At 42.4% G+C, this 19923-nt stretch overlaps 1 protein-coding gene across 1 annotated transcript in view; it reads right to left on the bottom strand.

Moving 5' to 3' along the window:
* MYBBP1A (MYB binding protein 1a) overlaps positions 1–19394 on the bottom strand; it is a 75945-nt gene extending 56551 nt beyond the window's left edge. The window contains exons 1-7 of the mRNA XM_073665185.1: positions 19154–19394; positions 12177–12272; positions 9955–10038; positions 3101–3175; positions 2698–2805; positions 1518–1708; positions 510–677 (exon numbers count right to left, since the gene is read on the bottom strand). Of these exons, the coding sequence (XP_073521286.1) occupies positions 510–677; positions 1518–1708; positions 2698–2805; positions 3101–3175; positions 9955–10038; positions 12177–12272; positions 19154–19348 (917 nt within the window). The 5' untranslated portion in view covers positions 19349–19394. The remainder of the gene's footprint in view (positions 1–509; positions 678–1517; positions 1709–2697; positions 2806–3100; positions 3176–9954; positions 10039–12176; positions 12273–19153) is intronic.
* Positions 19395–19923: the final 529 nt, after the last annotated feature.

The raw sequence follows: 19923 nt of genomic DNA, 5'->3' as shown, positions 1-19923 counted from the left end.
GTGGTACACTGCTGTGGGGGAGCTACCTTTTTGTGCATATTGTCAGCCTCCTAGTGGCAGCAGCAGGATGTTGAATCAGATTCTAAATGTCCAGCTGTTATGTTTGGGTAAATTTGCATTTGGCCATACAGTTTTCTGAAAGTGGCTGCTGCCTGAGGAAATATTGAATTAGATGCCAGCCACAAACTATGGGGCAAACATGAGGAGCCCATTAGAACTGCACAGTCTAAGCAGCTCTCAATTTAAAGGAATTAAGAAAGGCCTTGACAAAAGGGTTCCCCTGGTCTGATGTCCAAATACATTAATTGGGCATAAGAAAGGATTGCAAAAACGTGCGTTTATCACCAGATGAAGCCTTCAAATTTTTTTTATATAAAATTAAAGGGCACAAGTGCACCTTCTTAGCAGCTATGGCCTTCTAATAAGGCAAGGGTTGGGCAGTGGATGAATCATTACAAAGCTAGTTAAATATAACAAGTGGCAAAAAAAAAAGATCACTGAAATCATACATGCATGGCGCATTATCTTCCTCCATCAAACCAAGCTCCACGACTTCATTCCAAAATAATTCAAAAGCCTTCTCCTTCACGGCAATTCTCAGGACATCAAGAGCCACTCCTGGCAGACACTTATCTTTCTTTACAGACTTAGCAGCCATTTTTAACAAATCGACCAATCTGGAAACAAACAAAAAAAAAAAAAAAAAAAAAAAAGGATAATTTATTCATTCATGCAAATCAATGATCCATTATATAATTTTGAGGGCACCCTTAAAAGGGGTTGTCTAAAGCTTAGACGTTGTCCCCTATCCTAGGAATATGGGCTAGTTTCCTGATCGCTGGGACCCCCCCATTGATTCTATCAACTGGGGCTGCAAAGAACCCCGTGTGACTGAATGGTATAGTGGTTGATAATGCGTACCACTGGTCAAGCTCATTCTAAATGGACCTGCTGGAGATTGGTCTGCTGATATTTGGCAAGCCCATAAAAATCAATAAAGCGGCAATGCACATTGACCTCCGCTCCATAGACCTGGTTCTCTGGATTTGTAGGGGTCCAAGCAGTCGGACCCTCAGAGATCAGGAAATTATCCCCCATCTCATTAAACAGGGATAGCTTCAAAACTTAACACCCTTTTAAAGGTGGATTTATATGCCCCAACTTGCGATATTAAATGACCACAATCTGGTAAGTATTGACTGATTGGTGGTTGTTCAATAGCCTTGTTACAGAGGCAGACCGCGTTTCAGATAAGCACTGATTATCCAAGGACTGCTTGTTCATGACAATCTTGCAGTGTAAATGGACCCCTAGAGAAAACTACTACGCCACAAAGGGTCTGTAAATTCAAGTAGTAGTGAGTTTCTGTTTTCAAGGTCTAAACTTACAGAAACTCAAACTACCAAGATCCCACTGGTTTAGTTATAGCAGCAAAGACAAAAACACACAATAGTTAAAAACTACTGGATATGGGATCTATCAATTAAGAATAAGTTCAGCAGCACGTTTCATCTTACTTTGGGATGTTCTCCTGTGCAACAATTGAAGATGACCCAATCAACTGCTTTAATTTCTTAGGTTTGAGAGCTCCTGGAAACTTCTGTAGTCCAACAAGAAGCAAGTGCAGCTGTTCTGGGGTGCTGAATGCGGACTTTAGATCTGACTTCAGAACCCCAAAGAGTACTTCTTCAAAGCTGGATTCCGGGATCTGAAGAGGTGAAAATCATTTATTGTTTTTAGCTATACAAGTTGGTGAACATCCAACAGGACTATCATTGTACATTTAGCATTAAAATGGGTTGTTAAACAAGCATAGTACATTTTAATTAATAGATATTGGAATGATAGTGAGATAATCATATACATGTGCCTGTACTACTGCCGTATTTGCGGTGTTCAACCATGCATAGTTGCCCCACATCACAAACCACAGTTCTTTGCCAGGAGAGAAAGCATAATAGAGTGTACAGACTATGCAGCAAGGGCATATAATTGCTTCATTCTGCGAGGTAACACATTTCCCTGCCTGTTTTATCACAGGAGCATGTGTTTTTTCCTCACCACCAGTTCTGAGAAGCCATCGTAAATCAAGTCCGTGACATAGCAGCTCAGTGCATGCCAAAGATCCTATATTACTGACATAATTTAGGCTAACTTCAGACGGCTGGAGATGTGGCAGAACACCCGCTCCTGTTATGTGATCTGTATACTCACTTATAAGTGACTTATAGTTCCTCCCCTAACGAGGAGCTGTTGTATGTGTGGACCATGAACAGGAGCAGCTCTGTGTGGTCAGACATAGCAAAGAAGACACTACATAGCAGGGGCACATTATTATGAAAATCCCAGGACAGTTTTTTTTTTTTTTTTTTTTTTTTTAAAAAACACTTCAATTTGTAGACCTGAATATTATTCAAAGATTCAAAATGCAGCTAGTTTGTGGGACAACCCCTCTTTAAAGGGATGTTCTAGACTTGGCTATATGATAAAAATACTGACTTATTAGATAAATTCTTAAGACAGTGCGAACAATTTTCTAAGATCATAGACATTTAAAAAAATATTGAGTGACATAATTGAAAAAGAATATATAATAAAACATTGGTTGTAAAAGTCGGTAAATTTCCTCACTACTCTACAGTATAAAAAATAACAATATCATACAGTGAAGAATTTGGGAAGAACATAGAAACCAACCTCTGACAGAATGTCCACCAAAGTCTTTCGCGGCAAATCCTTCAGGTGTTCCCGGTAGTAGGACAAACTCTGCAGCAATTGGACACACTCCAGCAGTACTTTTGGATCCTGCCCAAAAAAATGTACTTTAAATGTTTTGGTTTTTTTTTATACCATTTTAATTCTAGGATAGTGTATACAAGTAACTGTACAGATCTATAAAATCTGCAATATACAAGTTCTAAAGGAGCATTAAACCTTTAAATCGTTGTCATATGTAGATGAGTAAATCTCTACAACAAACAAACGCATATCTGGAAATGAGTAAAAAGCATCTATAGACAGAAGTATTTTAAAAATATTTAGGATTAATTAACCATCATGCCTTTCTGCATACGGAATATTACCGGTTTAAAAATTTTACCTTAGCAAGTCGACCTGATTGGAACAGGGCCAGAACTCCAAAAAAATTACCAAAGGCGGCATTTCTCACCAGTTTCTGAAAAAAAGAAAGAAGAAAGAAAAGCGGTAATGAAAAAGCTTGTTTCTTTAATACACGATAATTTACACTGGAACTGTAATCCTTAGATACATCACTCTAGTGACGCAATCCACACATATTTTAGCTACATTTAATTCATTTTAGTTATTAATTTGCAGAATGACTACAAAAGGACACGAGTTTACTCTGAATATATTTCCACAATCAAACCACGGCACTTATGATGCATAAAGATCCTATTATCCACATGTGAATGTACGTTTAGTACGGATGACAACTTGTAGAGGTTGTACTGTCATTTACTAACTATAAGACACAATTTTTAAACAAGAAAACTTCCTGTGATGGAGGACACAGAGCTGCCCTCTCTCCTCCTGGCAGACACTGCACTGATCTAGGTGACTGGTTCAGAGCGGGAGAGCAAGCTAACAGGAATGAATAGAGGCTGAACCAGCTGAGCAACTGCAGGGTTTTCTGCACCAGTAATACCAGAACCTTTCACATCATGTGTCTGGTAACATGGCTTGAAAGGTGCTGGAGTTAATCAAGTGGAAGGTCCTGCAAATGCTCTGCTGCTGCAGCCTCCATATTTGTCCTGATCAGGAACTGCAGGATGTGGTAATGTACAGTGTGCGGGCGCACATAGCAGAGCCGGGTGGCGCCCATGGGCGCCCATAGCAGAGCCGGGTGGCGCCCATGGGCGCCCATAGCAGAGCCGGGTGGCGCCCATGGGCGCCCATAGCAGAGCCGGGTGGCGCCCATGGGCGCCCATAGCAGAGCCGGGTGGCGCCCATGGGCGCACATACAGTGGGGAAAATAAGTATTTGGTTCAGTGACGATTTTGCAAGTTTTCCCACCTACAAAGAATGGAGAGGTCTGTAATTATCATAGGTACACTTCAACGGTGAGAGACAGAATCTTAAAATAATATATATATCCAGAAAATTACATTGTATGATTTTTACATAATTAATTTCCATTTTATTGCATGAAATAAGTATTTGATACAATAGAAAAACAGAACTTAATATTTGGTGCAGAAACCTTTGTTTGCAATTATAAAAGGTCAGACGTTTCCTGTAGTTCTTGACCAAGTTTGCACACACTGCAGCAGGGACTTTGGCCCACTCCTCTTTACAGGTCTCGAGGCTTTCGCTGGGCAACATTGAGTTTCAGCTCCCTCCAAAGATTTTCTATTGGGTTCAGGTCTGGAGACTGGCTGGGCCACTCCAGGATCTTGAAATTCTTCTTACGGAGCCACTCCTTAGTTGCCCTGACTGTGTGTTTCGGGTCACTCATGCTGTAAGACCCAGCCACGACCCATCTTCAATGCTCTTACTGAGGGAAGGGGGTTGTTGGCCAAAATCTTGCGATACATTAACCCATCCATCCTGCCTTCAATACGGTGCAGCCGTTCTGACCCTTTGCAGAAAAGCACCCCTAAAGTATGATGTTTGCCCCACCATGCTTCACATTTGGGATGGTGTTCTTGGGGTTGTACTCATCCTTCTTCCTCCAAAAACGGCAAGTGGAGCTGATACAAAAAAGTTCTATTTTGGTCTCATCTGACCACATGACCTTCTCCCATGCCTCCTCTGGATCATCCAGATGGTCATTGGCGAACTTCAAATGGGCCTGGACATGTGCTGGCGTAAGCAGGGGGACTCAGGATTTTAATCCATGACGGCATAGTGTGTTACTAACGGTAATGTTTGAGACTATGGTCCTAGCTTTCTTTAGGTCATTGACCAGGTCCTCCAGTGTAATTCTGGGCCGATTCCTGACCTTAGAATCATCCTTACCGAACGAGGCGAGATCTTGCATGGAGCCCTAGACCGAAGAAGATTGACAGTCATCTTGTGTTTCTTCCATTTTCTAATAATTGTGCCAACAGTTGTTACCTTCTCACCAAGCTGCTTGCCTATTTACTTTGGTGCCCATCCCAGCATTATGCAGGTCTACAATTCTGACCCTGGTGTCCTTAGACAGCTCTTTGGACTTGGCCATGGTGGAGAGGTTTGAGGCTGTGTGCCCACGATCCGGAGCAGAGTGGGTTTGACGCTGCGGACTTATGCAGCGTCAAACCCGCAGCAGCCAGATATTACAGCATAGTGGATGGGATTTGTAGAAATCCCATGTCCACCATGCGTCTGCTGCACACCAGCGAAAACAGACATGTGGCGCGTCTTTCCTGACCGCAGCACGTCAATTTCTCCGGCGGATCCGCATCCGGGCTTTCTCCACAGACTTACCTCTATGAGGAAAGTCCGCATGTGAAAAAAATAAAAAATAAAAAATGGCCGTCGCTCATTTGCATAGATGAGCGGAAGTCGCCAGCGGCTCTTCCACAGCGTCTGGGCCACAGGCCTGGACGCATCGTGGACACATACCCTCAGTGTGATTGAATGTGTGGACAGGTGTCTTTTATACAGGTAACAAGTTCAAACAGGTGCAATTAATACCGGTAATGAGTGCAGAGTAGGAGGCTTCTTAAAGAAAAACTAACAGGTCTGTGAGAGACAGAATTCTTGCTGGTTTGTAGGTGATCAAATACTTATTTCATGCAATAAAATGCAATTTAAAATTACAATGTGATTTTCTGTTTTTTTATTTTTAGATTCTGTCTCTCACAGCTGAAGTGTACCTACGATAAAAATTACAGACCTTTCTATTCTTTGTAGGTGGGAAAACTTTGGCAGTGTATCAAATAATTATTTTCCCCACTGTAGCAGAGCTGTGTGCATGTATATGTGCTTATGTAGCAGAGGTGTGTGTGTGAGTGTGAGTGTGTGTGTGTGAGTGTGTGTGTGTAACACTGCAGTGACACTACCAGATTTATTACCTCCCTATTGTACCCTGATACATTAAAATTAGTGACATTGACCCCTCTACTTTACACCGCCAGGGAAGCTGAAACCCCTTCCCGACCTTGGACGCACTGGGTACATCATGGCGATTTTACGTGCACAGCAGCTGTGGCACGATCGCCGCCGGGTGTTCAGTTGATATGACAGCTGACACCCGGCACTCACTGCCAGTAGCGGTGCCTACACTGCTCCCAGCAGTTTAATCCCCTAAATGCTGCGATCTAAAGCGATCGCAGCATTTAGAAGGCAGGCAGAGGTAAGGAGCCCCCTCTGCTCTCATCGCGAGGGCTCAATCGTTGCCATGGTGACCCAACGTTGTCATGCCATCTGGGTCACCAGGCTCTAGCAAGTTAGATAATGCGCAGTGCATGATCTAACTAACTTGTGTGACCGATCAGAGCTGTGCAAGTGAGAGTCCCATAGAGGGACAAAAAGTAAAAATATATATATATATATATATATATATGTTAAAAAAAAGGGGACAAAAACAATGCTTTTATAAAAAAGACGATCTAAATATAAATGGTATAGCTGAAAACGCCATCTTGTAAAAAATAAAAGTTAGGCTGGGTGCCCACGGAATTTCCACAGCATAAACACTTGTGAAACGCTAGGTAATCCGCACCCCATGGTCCCCAAGGGGATTCCGCATGTTCTATGCACATGCTGCGGATTTTTCCGCAGCATTTATGCTGCGTACAAAAATTTGCAGCATGTCATTTAATTTTGCGGAAGCGCAGCGGAACTCCCGCCATTGACTTGCATTGAGACGCATAGAAACCGCGACTGTACACTTGTACAAGCGGCTTCTATGCGTCTCTATGTGCGGATGGTACCCAGTTCTGGAGGAGAGAAGACTCTCATCCAGACCTGGGTACCATTGTACCTGTAAAAAAAGAATAAAATAACAAAGTTTATACTCACCTTTCCGAAGGCTTCTCTCTGAATGCCGACATCGCTTGAGGACCTGCTGTGACGTCACAGTCATGTGACCGCAGGCCCTTCACCGCTCTGTCTCGCGATATGACGGCATCCAGGAAGCAGAGAGGAACGAGCGCTGCAGCCACGCCGGGGCCTCGGGGGTGAGTATAGCTTTATTTGTTTTAATTTTTACGGTTCACACTGTATAAATCCATGCCGTTTGCATGGATTTATACAGTGTGACCTAGTTGTCAAGCACTTTCCAAGTGATGCTATCGCCTGGAAAGCGCTTGTCAATCTGCATGCGGAAAAGCATGTGAATCCACATGTATTCTGCAGGAAAAACGCATGCACAATCTGCATGCGTTTTTTCTGCCAGGGAGATGCAGAAATGCTGCAGAAATTTTCTGCTTCATTTCTGCATCGTGGGCACATAGCCTTATAGCTCTCAAAAAAAAGTGATGCAAAAATAATTTTTTATATAGAATAGTTTTTGTATAAAAGCACCAAAACTTAAAAAAAAAAAACACTATATAAATGTGTTATCGCTGTAATCGTACTGACACGAGGAACAAAAAAAAAAAAAACAATTCCTTAATTGCTGGTTTTTATTATTATAGAAAGTGATCAAAAAACATTTAATTTGACCGAAAAGTGTACCAATAAAAATGTCAACTAGTCCCGCAAAAAAACAAGTCCTCACATCACTGTCGGCCAAAATATGGAAAAATTATGCCTATGAAAATATGGGGATGCAAAATCTTGTTTTTTGCAATAAAAAGCGTTTTTTTAGAGTGCGACAGCAGCCAAACCTAAAAAACCGATATAACACTGGTATCACTGTAGTGGCAACGACCCCAACAATAAAGTCACCATAACACTTATACCGCTCGAGGAACGGCGTAAAAAATAAATAAAACGAATTCTTCATCTTGTATTCATTTATTCATTCTGCCTCTCAAAGATCGCAGTATGGCTCGGCTCACATTTATCCTGCGCTCTGCACTGAGCACTTACCCTGGGGTTTCCATGTAAATGACTGAAATACGTGATTCAGACGGAAACCCAGGCGAAATATTTCATATAATGAGGCAGATAGAGACATTGGATGCAGTCTGGCCTGTGATCCGGCGGTGTCCGTGTTTTTAGGCATGCATAAAAACGTGGTCAGTCACAGTTTTGTGCACTTCTCAAAGGAAGGACAACACTGAGCAGAGGCCAGAAAGAGTCGAGTAACTCTGCTGCCTCAATATAGTGAATGGATCCCTCAGGGGTTTCATCTGAATCACGTCACTCAGAGATTTACATGGAAACCCCAAAGTAAGTGCTCAGCATAGAGCGTGGGATAAATGTGATCCCAAATGTTATGTAAAACGGTCACAACTCAATCCACAAAAAAAAAAAAAATTCAAGTCCCCACTCAGCTCCGTAACATAAATATAGGGGCTTCCACGTTACTGGCAGTACAAAGGCTCTGGAAAAGTGCTTGGGCTCCTCGCCCTCCAAAAGAAATCCAACGAATTCTGCGCTCCCAAATCCAAATGTCTCCCTCCCTTCTGAGCTCCAGTGTGTCTAAACCATAGTTTTACACTGCGTCCACGTGTTTGGCATTTCTGTAAAGATGAGAGCTCGCCTAATTATCGGGTGAAAGTCTCCAGAAACATGAGCTAGACATAATGTACTGGGCACTACAATGTATGGGCACTACAATGGCAGTTTGGAATTTTCACTCATGAACAGCCACTGCTGCTTGTTTTTGGAAAACACCCATGGAGTCAAAAATCGACATTACACCTGTACATAAATTCCAAAACGGGTACAACTTCCAAAATGGGGTCACTTAAGGGGGGGGGGGGGGGGGGGGTGTTCTGCTCTTCTAGCACTTAGGGTCTCTGTATATGGAGTCTGCAAACTGTTCTAGGAAAATCTGTGCTCCAGAAGGCAAATAGCGCTCTGTCCCTCCTGAGTGTCGTCGTGTGGGTAAGCAGTACCGCACAGCCACATATGGGGTATTTCTACATTCAGCAGAGATTGTGGGTCAAATTTTGGTGCCATTTTTACCAATTTCCCAGTGTGAAAATGTAAAATCTGGTGCTAAATATATAATTTTTTTTTCCTTCACTGCCCAATGGCATAAAAATCTGTGACCACCTCTGGTGTCAATATGATCACTGCACCCCTAGATGGATTCATTTAAAGGTGTAGTTTGTAAAATGGGGTCTCTTATGGGGGGAGGAGTTCTGCTGTTCTGGCACCTCAGGGGCTCTGCCTATGTAACATGTCACCCTCAAACCAGTCCAGCACAATCTGAACTCCAATATGGCGCTTCATCCCTTCTGAGCTTTGCATTGTGCCTCAAAAGTAGTTTTTGACCACATATGGGTTATCGGTGTACTCAGGAGAAATTGCACAACACATTTTGGGGTCCATTTTCTCCCTTTATCATCATGAAAATGAAAAACTTTGGGGTTAAAAACATTTGTATGAAAAAAAATTTCTCATTTTCACAGAACAATATTGTGAAATTATGTGAAGCACCTGTGGGTTAATGGTGCTCACCAAACATCTATATAAAACTCTTTGAAGGGTTTAGTTTCCAAAATGGGGTCACTTGTGGGGGGGGGGGGGGGTTTCCACTGTTTAGGCACATCAAGGGCTCTCTAAACACGACATGACTTCCGCACACCATTCCATCAAAGTCTGCGTTCCAAAACATCACTCCTTCCTTTCAGAGCACTGCCGTGCGCCAAAACAGTAGTTTCCCCCCACATATGGGATCAGCATACTCAGAATAAATTGCATTTTCTCCTGTTACCCTTTTGAAAATAAAATTGGGGCTAAACAATCATGGACAAAAACAAAAAAAAACAAAAAAAAAAAAAACAAAAAAAACACCCCAACAAATATGGAGCTGTTTTTCAAAAGTTTAAATTTTGACAAAATATTATAAGCTTTCTTAATAAAGATTTTATCACACCACAAACTCACCTCTTTAACCGTCTGAAGGTTATACTTCTCGTGTATATGTTCCAAAATTGTGGATAGTGGGACTTCTTCAAAGCATTGCAGAACCTTCAAGGTAATCAGATTGATAAATATTTAGTAAGTCACTAACAATGCTTAATCATCAAGGAATGACAAATACTTAAAAGAGGCGGTATGAAGGTCAAACATCTTAATCTAAATCCCTACCTATTTAGTGCCATAATCTAAGCTATTTTCTAATATGCTTGGATTAAAAATTCCCTATTCTTCCCCAACGACACTTTCTAACAGCTATTGCATTTTTGTCCGCTAATTCCTGTGATGACACTTTGAGTTCCCCAGTGCATCCCGGGATATCAAGCAAAACGTTACTGGAGGGGGGAGGGAAGGGGGAGGCTGGGCAACTGTCACAGCCCCTGCCCCCTCCCTGAAACAGTCATCAGCGACCTTATTTGACCTTCGACCACCCCTTTAGAAGGGTTCTCTAATTAGAGACAAACACTTTCAGAATATATTTCTATCCCAAACTTCAGCGATTCCCTCTGACCTGTGGTCGGCAGCTTAACCTCTGGTCAAGCGCTCGATTAAGGCTCAGTGTTTAGCAATATGGGTAGGTATTCAGAGCTGTATGTGAAGGATTGACTGCTCATTTAAAGAGGACCTTTCACCAAACTGGACACAGGATGTAATAGTGGCTGCAGAGTGGAATAAAGCGTGTGTTTGTTTTTTTTTTATTATTATTATTTTGCCTCTGCGTTGCAGAGATATTAGCAATCAAAGTATTTTGCACCTAAAGAGTTAACATCCACTTTGGCTTAACAAAAGTTATCAGACAGTTTTCACTGGGGGAGTGTACTTCTTGACAATGTATGATCCGGACCAATCATAAGCGGGCAGCAACACTCAAAGGAAAGAAATACATGCACCCCTCATAGCTTACTGCAGGTTTCTCAGTGTGTGAGATGTAATGATACAGCTCTGATCTCCTGGTCTAACCTCAAGCAGGAGTCAGTGGGGGAGAGGGGCGATGCAGCTGAGTTTAGTTGTGCTACATTACAAACCTCCTATCAGCTCTCCTCTTTTCTTAGCAAGTGCACCTCTGCTGTTCAGCTCCTCCTGTCCCCCTACACTGTCTGTCCAGCTCTAAGAACTCAAAGAATATGTGCCCACGCTGCGGAAATGAAGCAGAAATTTTCTGCATGTCCTCTCCCGGATAAACGCATGCGGAATTCCGCACGCGTTTATCGCGCGATTTCCACATGCGGAATTGCCTTGCGTTTTTTATTGCATTGCAAAGGCAATTCCGCTTGCGGAAACGCAAAATTAATTGACATGCTGCGGATTTTTCCCTGCATCATAAACGCTGCGGAAAAATCTGCAGCATGGGTATTAAACTTGCGGAATCCCCTTGGGGACGGATTACATAGTGTTTCACAAGCGTTTACGCTGCGGAAATTCCGCAGCATATACGCTTGAAAAACGTTACGTGGGCACATACCCAAAGTGTTAGCATCACACCCATGTTGCTGTGCTCAGGCAACTGAAAATAGTTCTGAGGTGAGATCAGAGCTGGCATTAATGTCTCACACAGGAGTAGCAGGTTACCTGCTCTGGACTACTCCTGTGTAACATATGATGACACCCTGCTTTGATCTCACTGCACAGTGATTACAAGTTTCCTGAGCACAACAAGAAGTTTGATTACCGACACATCTCTGGATAGGCAGTGTGGCGGGATGGGGGGGGGGGGGGATTCAGTACAACAGAGGTGACAGTGCTATGAAAGGAATGGAGCTGATATGACGGTGTGTAATGTGACAGAGCTAAACTCAGCTGCACAGCATGTATTTTTTTATAAAGATTACGGCTGCCTATGGAGAGGGGAGCTGAATGATTGTGCTCTGAATTAAAGTGTTTTATCTCATCCCAGAGCTGGATTCACAACTACAATGCGGAGTACTGCTGTATAATGTCCTCCATGCAGTTGCTGCTAAACATATGCGATAATGATACGGAACAGGAATGCCTGATGTATGATTACTGTGAATAGGAGTTTATATTAACTAGACACTATGCAAGAGCTCAGGGCAAAGGAAAATTAGTGATTGGGCCCAAAGAGAGGAAAAGTGAAGAAAAAAAGCTAGGTACAACTCATATAATGAGCAGAAATAGTAATTGTGCCTTATAAAAAGAGTTATATATAAATGCAACACTAAACTACAAACCTGGGCTAATGCCAAACTAAATCCCGGCCTTGCTGCTTCTCGACTGGCTGCCAATCCTTCCACCAGCCTTTTAAAGGTGTACTTCAATTCATCCGGCTGTGTAATAAAAAAAAAAGAAAGAAAAACATAAGCCGCTTTTAAAAGGTAACTAACAGTGACATACCAGAAATTTTGATAGGTGATGTTAAGGTCCTGAGAGCTCCAATTGCCATTTGCTGAACCAAGTCCAGTTCACATTCAGCTGTAATTGGTTCTGTTCTCAGATGTGAGCACAGCAGTGAATGAATGAGAGAGGAGCAGATCACAGCCACAGCTGAGCGGTTCTGCTCCTATGTTTCATGGATCAGTGAGGAGATCAGCACCAAGATGCCCACAAACCAAGACTTCTGGAAGAGGGGTATGCACATGTTACCATTTAAAGATACCTTCATACCGGACTAAAGTCAGGAATATTTCAGGTAACAAGCATGGAAAAATACTTTAGTCAAAAGTGACTTATCGCTTTTGTAAAAGGAAAAAATATATATATAAGTAAGTTCCCACTAGGATGTATACTGTGATAGGAATGGATTTTTCATATGCAAATTAAAGAAGTGCTATGAATATAATTTCAGAGTCTCAGGCACCTTCTGTGAAGATCAGCAGCCTAGACTTGCAGCATTTTTGGTGAAATGTGCAGTAAATCCTCAGCAATGCCGCAAAAGATTTCTGCAGTGAAAGAGCCCATTGGAAAAACTCCTTTTGGAACCACTTTTGGTATATGCAGAAGATCAACATCCAAATAATAATGTATAGTCAGGAAATGCAGACACGCAACGATGCCCATTCCATAGACGAGGTTCACATTTTTCTTTACAAAAGACGTAAGCAAAACCAAGTAAGGCTACGTTCACATACTGTTTAGCACACGTTCAGTGGCTCCATCGGAACTTACATCCGAATCCGCTAACCGAGATTCAGACATATGCGCTAACGGGGGGTCATTGACTATAATGATGCCGACTGCACCTTGGTGCTCGCCTCCAGCAGGCGTATACCGTCTAAAATTATGTCCGACAACAGACTGACTCCGTCTGCATTATTCTAATCAATGGCCCCGTCCGCACATAAGCCCAAATCCTGTTTTAAACCAATGGAGTCACTGAATGCATGTTAAAAAGCTATGTGAACACTGTCTAATTCTACTTTCCCACAATGAATATTTGATGTTACAGATTTTCTGCACGTATTAGGTAAATTAGGTTACTTGGGCTTTTTCATTGTATTTTTTTTACATACGTTTTTAACACTGGGTTTTGTCTTTAGTTGGTGTGTCATGTTTTAAAAGCACCACTCCAGTGTTGTGGAGGAAGGGGTGGAGGGGGTTCAGCTCTTGAGTGGCATTTTAAATTTAAGTTCCCTGCTCTCGTTCTTATACTCACCTTCCGGCGGCTTCACCTTATACAGATGCAGCTCTGGTCCCGCGGCGCCATCTTGTGCCCGTAACTTCTGGCTGGCTGGCAGTCTGAAGTTACGTCACAAAAGCTCAATGCAAGTCTATAAAAGACAGAACAAGTCTCTCATAGAGATGTATTAAAAAGTGACCTCTGGTGCGCTCCATGTAACACTGGTGCTGCCAACAGGTCACATCGGAGACAGACCGGAGCGACACTGGAAAACGATGAAGGCGGCGGCAGGTCAGTTTAAGACAGGGGAATTACATTTAAAGCACCACTCAAGCAATGCAATAAAAAAAAAAAAAAAAAAAAAAAAAAAAAACACGCTGGAGTGGTGCTTTAAATAAAGCGGCTTTGTTTTTGATACTTAATGGTATTTGGCTCTGACAAAACTTTATTGATACAGCCATGTGTAGATTTTGCGCATCTAATGCAATTCTATGGGGAATATCCCAAGGCTGTGGAGTCTGAGTACATTTTGGTGGAGTTGGTATAAAATGGACCGACTACCACTCCTAAAATATATAATACATTGGGTACAGTAGTTCGGTGAAGTTTGTGCTGTAAATGATTTCATAAGAATTTTGGAAAGTTATGAAATGTCCTATAAATGTCTGCTCTATTCCTGATCTAAGGTTCTCGGCTTTTCGCTGAGATGAATCTGTGCTGCCCTTTATGTACATGCTCAGTAGTGAGGCCGTGCTGTGGAGTCAGGGAAATTGAGGGAGTCGGAGATTAGGCTTACCGACTCCACAGCCCTGGAAGATCCACACATAACTCAGCGTACCCACAAGAAAAGTTGACATGTTACGGATTTGAAACACGAACTGCAAGTCAGTGTATACAGTAAAAAATAAAAATCCCATAGGGGGCATGAGCTCTATAAATCCTATCCCTATTTTTCAAAGCAATTTATGCCAGAATTGTGGCAAAATAGCCCTGATGAATTGGGCCATAGACTTGTATAAATGATTTCAACTCGTAACTTAGATCAAAAAAGGACATGACTTTGTTTTTTCCCCCTTCATGTGGACCACTCAGCATACAAAACATGACATGTGAACACTCCAATATACTACAACCCCTGGCAAAAATTATGGAATCACCGGGCTCGGAGGATGTTCATTCAGTTGTTTAATGTTGTTGAAAAAAAACAGATCACAGACATGGCACAAAATTAAAGTAATTTCAAATGGCAACTTTCAGGCTTTAAGAAACACTAAAAGAAATCAAGATTTAAAAAGTGGTAGTCAGTAAGGGTAATTTTTTTCAGACCAAGCAGAGGAAAAAAATTATGGAATCACTCTGTAAATTTTCATTTCCAAAACTAGCATCAAATTAGATCTGCTCGTTAGTCTGCATCTAAAAAGGAGTGATCACACCTTGGAGAGCTGTTGCACTAAGTGGACTGACATGAATCATGGCTCCAACACGAGAGATGTCAATTGAAACAAAGGAGAGGATTAACAAACTCTTAAAAGAAGGTAAATCATCACGCAATGTTGCAAAAGATGTTGGTTATTCACAGTCAGCTGTATGTAAAATCTGGACCAAATACAAACATGGGAAGGTCGTTAAAGGCAAACATACTGGTAGACCAAGGAAGACATCAAAGCGTCAAGACCGGAAACTTAAAGCAATATGTCTCCAAAACAAGAAATGCACAACAAAACAAATGAGGAACGAATGGGAAGAAACTGGAGCCAATGTCTGTGACCGAACTGTAAGAAACCGCCTAAAGGAAATGGGATTTACATACAGAAAAGCTAAACATAAGCCATCATTAACACCTAAACAGAAAAAAACAAGGTTACAATGGGCTAAGGAAAAGCAATAGTGTGCTGTGGATGACTGGATGAAAGTCATATTCAGTGATGAATCGCGAATCTGCATTGGGCAAGGTGATGATGCTGGAACCTTTGTTTGGTGCCGTTCCAATGAGATTTATAAAGATGACAGCATGAAGAGAACATGCAAATTTCCAGTCATTGATGATATGGGGCTGCATGTCAGGTAAAGGCACTGGGGAGATGGCTGTCATTACATCTTCAATAAATGCCTAAGTTTACATTGATATTTTGGATAGTTTTCTTATCCCATCAATTGAAAGGATGTTTGGGGATGATGACCTCATTTTTCAAGATGATAATGCATCCTGCCATAGAGCAAAAACTGTGAAAACATTCCTTGAAAGAAGACCCATAAGGTCAATGTCATGGCCTGCAAATAGTCCGGATCTCAATCCAACTGAAAATCTTTGGTGGAAGTTGAAGAAAATGGTCCATGACAAGGCTCCAACCTGCAAAGCTGATCTGGCAACAGCAATCAGAGAAAGTTGGAGCCAGATTGATGAAGAGTACGGTTTGTTACTCATTAAGTCCATTCCTCAGAGACTGCAAGCTGTTATTAAAGCCAGAGGTGGTGCAACAAAATACTAGTGATGTATTGGAGTGTTCTTTTGTGTGTTTGTTTTTCATGATTCCATAATTTTTTTCCCACTGCTTGGTCTGAAAAAAATTACTCTTACTGAGTACCACATTTTTTATCTTGATTTTTTTTAGTGTTTCTTAAAGCCCTAAAGTTGCCATTTGAAATGACTTTAGTTTTGTGCCATGTTTGTGATCTGCTTTTTTTCAACAACATTAAACAACTGAATGAACATCCTCCGAGCCCGGTGATTCCATAATTTTTGCTAGGGGTTGTATAATGGATAAGTGTTCTATCCATGAATACCAGAGAACTCGCCCGTGAAAAAAAGACATCTAAATGGGGCCTCAGGCTAGGTTGGACACTTGGTACTGTCCCATATTTGCAAGTACCGTAATCTTTGCTGTTAGGGTATGTGCGCACGTTCAGTATTTGATTGCAGAAATTTCTGCAAGGTTTCTGCATCTCTTGGAAGCAAAAATGCAAGTTTTGCCGCATTTTTCTACAGCAGTGAGTTCTTTTTGGAGCTAAATAAAAATATTTGAAAAAAGAAACGTGGGACATCGTTTTAACCCTTGGAATACCGTCGGACCTGGGGGTGAGTATATTGGTTAATTTAAATGATTAAAAAATGTGTGTTTTATTTCAAATAAAAAGTGTTTTATTCTCAGTGTGTGTTTATTTAACTCTACTTAGTAATGAGGGTGTCCGGCTGACACATCTTCATTACTAAAGCTAGGGTTAGATGTCAGCGACACCTAATCCCATTACTCCTAACGTCGCACTTGTGTTATCATTACATGCAGTGGATCCACTGAATGTAATGACATTTCAATCGGTCAAAATCTGCATCGAGACTAGCGTCTACACTACATAAATTGACATGCTGCGCGTGTGTTTGGGTACGTGCCCATGATCAGGAAATACTTAAAGTTGCGTATTTATGCAGCGTCAAACCAGCAGCGGCCAGATGTTACAGCATAGTGGATGGGATTTCTAGAAATCCCATGTCCACTATGAGTGCATCTGAGGCTGCGGATCACCCGCGGACACTAACATGCGGTGCGTCCTTCAGGACCGCAGCATGTCAATTTATATTGTGGAGTCGCTAGTCTTCACAACAGAAATTTGACCATTAGAATGTATTGAACGCGGTAAATCCGCACGGTTCAGTGAACACATGCAGATTTACCTGCAATCAATAGAACACAGCTTCTGGATCGTGGGCACATACCCTTAAATTAAAAAAATGGCGTAGGCTCCAGCATCATTTTCATAACCAGTTGAAGGAAAGCCAAACACTAGCCAGGGAAGGGGCCAATAGCCAACAATGTTCCCTGGCTATTAATAACAACCCACAACCCATTACTGGCTAGATTACAGGGGGACTCCAGAATTTTTTTTACGTAGGGTCCACCTATAAAATCTAACCAGAAAAGGCTAGCCAGACAGCTGCGGGCTGATATTAATAGCCAGGGAAGGGGCCGTGGATACTAGCCCCCTCCGAGGCTAATAATATCAGCTCTCAGCGGTCCTAGAAATCTGGCGCTTAGCCTCCCCTCTTCCCACTTGCCCTGGTGCGGTGGCAAATGGGGTAATAGGGTTGGGGTTCATGTCAGCCTTGTATTGGCAGCTGACATGAAGCCAAGGTTAGTAATGGAAGGGGTCTATAAGACGCCACCATTACTAACACCGTAGTAACGTTTTTTTTAAAGACACGGAGAGGATAGAGTTTTTTTTTAAATAAAATTCCACACTTTTAATCAATTAAAGATAAATGATTATGATTTAATAATCTAAAGCTAAAAAACACTGTTATACTCACCTAACACCCATTCCGCTGAAGCCATTTTCACCTGTAAAAAAACAAATTAACAACCATATCCCTCACCTGTCCGCTGTGATAACATAATCCAGTGCCCCACTACGATCTGGGTCACTTCTAGTGCAGACACACCAGCAATCACTGGTGTGGCTGCTCTAGAGGATAGCACTATATACACTGACAGGAGTGTAATCACTCCTGTCAGTGTATAGCGCTGAGGTGTGGGGACTGAGGTCACTGGAGTTCGATCTGCTTATAAGCTCCGGTGACCTCACTTACTGCACCAGTGTTGCGTGAGAAACCGGTGCCCGTCAGCTAATTCAACTTCAGTGACCTCACACCCGGCAGCTCAGAGCTATACAGCTCCGGTCAGTGTATAACGTGCTGCCGGGTGATAGGAACGCCGTGGTACACTCGTGATGACAGCTGTAGGTGAGTATAAAGTGTTTAATTTAATATTTTAACTTTTTTTTTTTTTAACCCTAGAACGCATGACCATAAAAATCTACACTTTCACATACCTGGGGCCTTTTAAGCCCGTGTGCAAATAATAAATAAATGACCAACAACTATATACCTGAGGAATACCTAGAGTTTCAAAATTCTAACTAAAGAAATCTTGCAGAAAATAGAAAACAATTAACAGGGCGGGCCTGCGAGGCCCCAGGTATGTGTTCTAGGGTTAAACACAGCGCACAGACACCGGCTGAAGAGACTACTTCTTCCCTCAGCAGCACCTGCTCTCCCTATCATCAGCGGCAGTCGGATGATGGGAGGAGTAGTCTCCAGCAGGCAATTCTTTGTGTGTTTTTGACTCATTGACTTGAATTGAGTCAGTCCAGTCGGCAGCAAATCCACAAATACTTTTTTGCTGCGGATTTGACTAACTCAATTGAAGTCAATGGATGAAAAACACACAAAGAATTGACATGCTGCAGATTTAAACGCCATGACAATCCAGACAGGAAAATGCCTGATCATGCGCACAGCACTTCAGGATTGTCATTGCATTAGCTGGCACAAGGATTCCCTAGTGTTTTTGACCCATTTCTGAAAAAAAAAAAAAAAAAAAAAAATTTGCATAAAAAAACGCAGTGTGCACATAGCCTTAGAAATAGCACAGCAGCCCACATTTGTATTGTACCCAGCAGAGGACTAATGGGGTCTTAGTAGGGGCTCCTGCAATGTACAGATCTGCTGTGGTCAGCTCCATGGTTTCTATAGGTGCCAGTCCTGACATGTAGACGTACACATTTACCGCACCACTGCAGGGCAGAAGACGCACTCACCTTGTCGCTGGACTGCAGGTACTGGATCAGGTTCTCAGTGGCTGCCAGTCTGACCTCCTGCTCGGGCTTAGCAATGTCCCAGAAGAAATCCAGGAACTGTCTGTTTTGCTGCAGCACACCACGTACGGCGGCGCCATCCTTCCTCTTAGTTGTGGCTTCCCCGGTATCCATGCCTGAGACACCCTGCGCAGCCATGCTCCCCTGTACCACACGTGTCTGCACAGGTACTTCCGGTGTCACCGCACATGCGCGGCAGCTGCTGCTGTGCTAGTTTCGGGTCCTGGCGGCCCTGTGTATGGAGTGGTATAACAGGACGGCCGCATGTTTAGCATGGCATTGTGAGGAGCCTTAGTTCCAGTGTTATGCACTATGTTTAGGCATGGGTTCTTCACTTTATAGTCGTCCATATTGTGGCAGGAGGGGGGTAGAACATAACAGCTCTAGTGTCTACAGACTGGATAAAGGGCATCCTCACCAGCACCATTCATTGTGGGGCTGGCAGACATATACATTACAGTCCCATAGAGAATGAATGGAGTGTCGGTCCAGCATGTGCTGCTGCTTCATTCAGATTTAATGGGGTCTCAGCGGTCAAACCCCACCAAAGTAAAAGTTATCACCTACCGCGAGGATAATGGAAAGCTTCTTGTTAAAGGAATACCCCTTAAAGATAGTACAGTATAAAGCATTCTCATGGGATAGAGTGTTAGGCCATGTTCACACGATCAGTATTTGTAAGCCAGAACCAGGAGTGGTTGATAAATACAGAA

Source organism: Phyllobates terribilis, unplaced genomic scaffold (assembly GCF_046119375.1).
Source record: "Phyllobates terribilis strain yellow unplaced genomic scaffold, ASM4611937v1 Scaffold_2__4_contigs__length_985480577, whole genome shotgun sequence".
Taxonomy (NCBI): domain Eukaryota; kingdom Metazoa; phylum Chordata; class Amphibia; order Anura; family Dendrobatidae; genus Phyllobates; species Phyllobates terribilis.
Note: the sequence above shows the minus strand (reverse complement) of the source record. Positions and strands in the feature narration are given on the sequence as shown.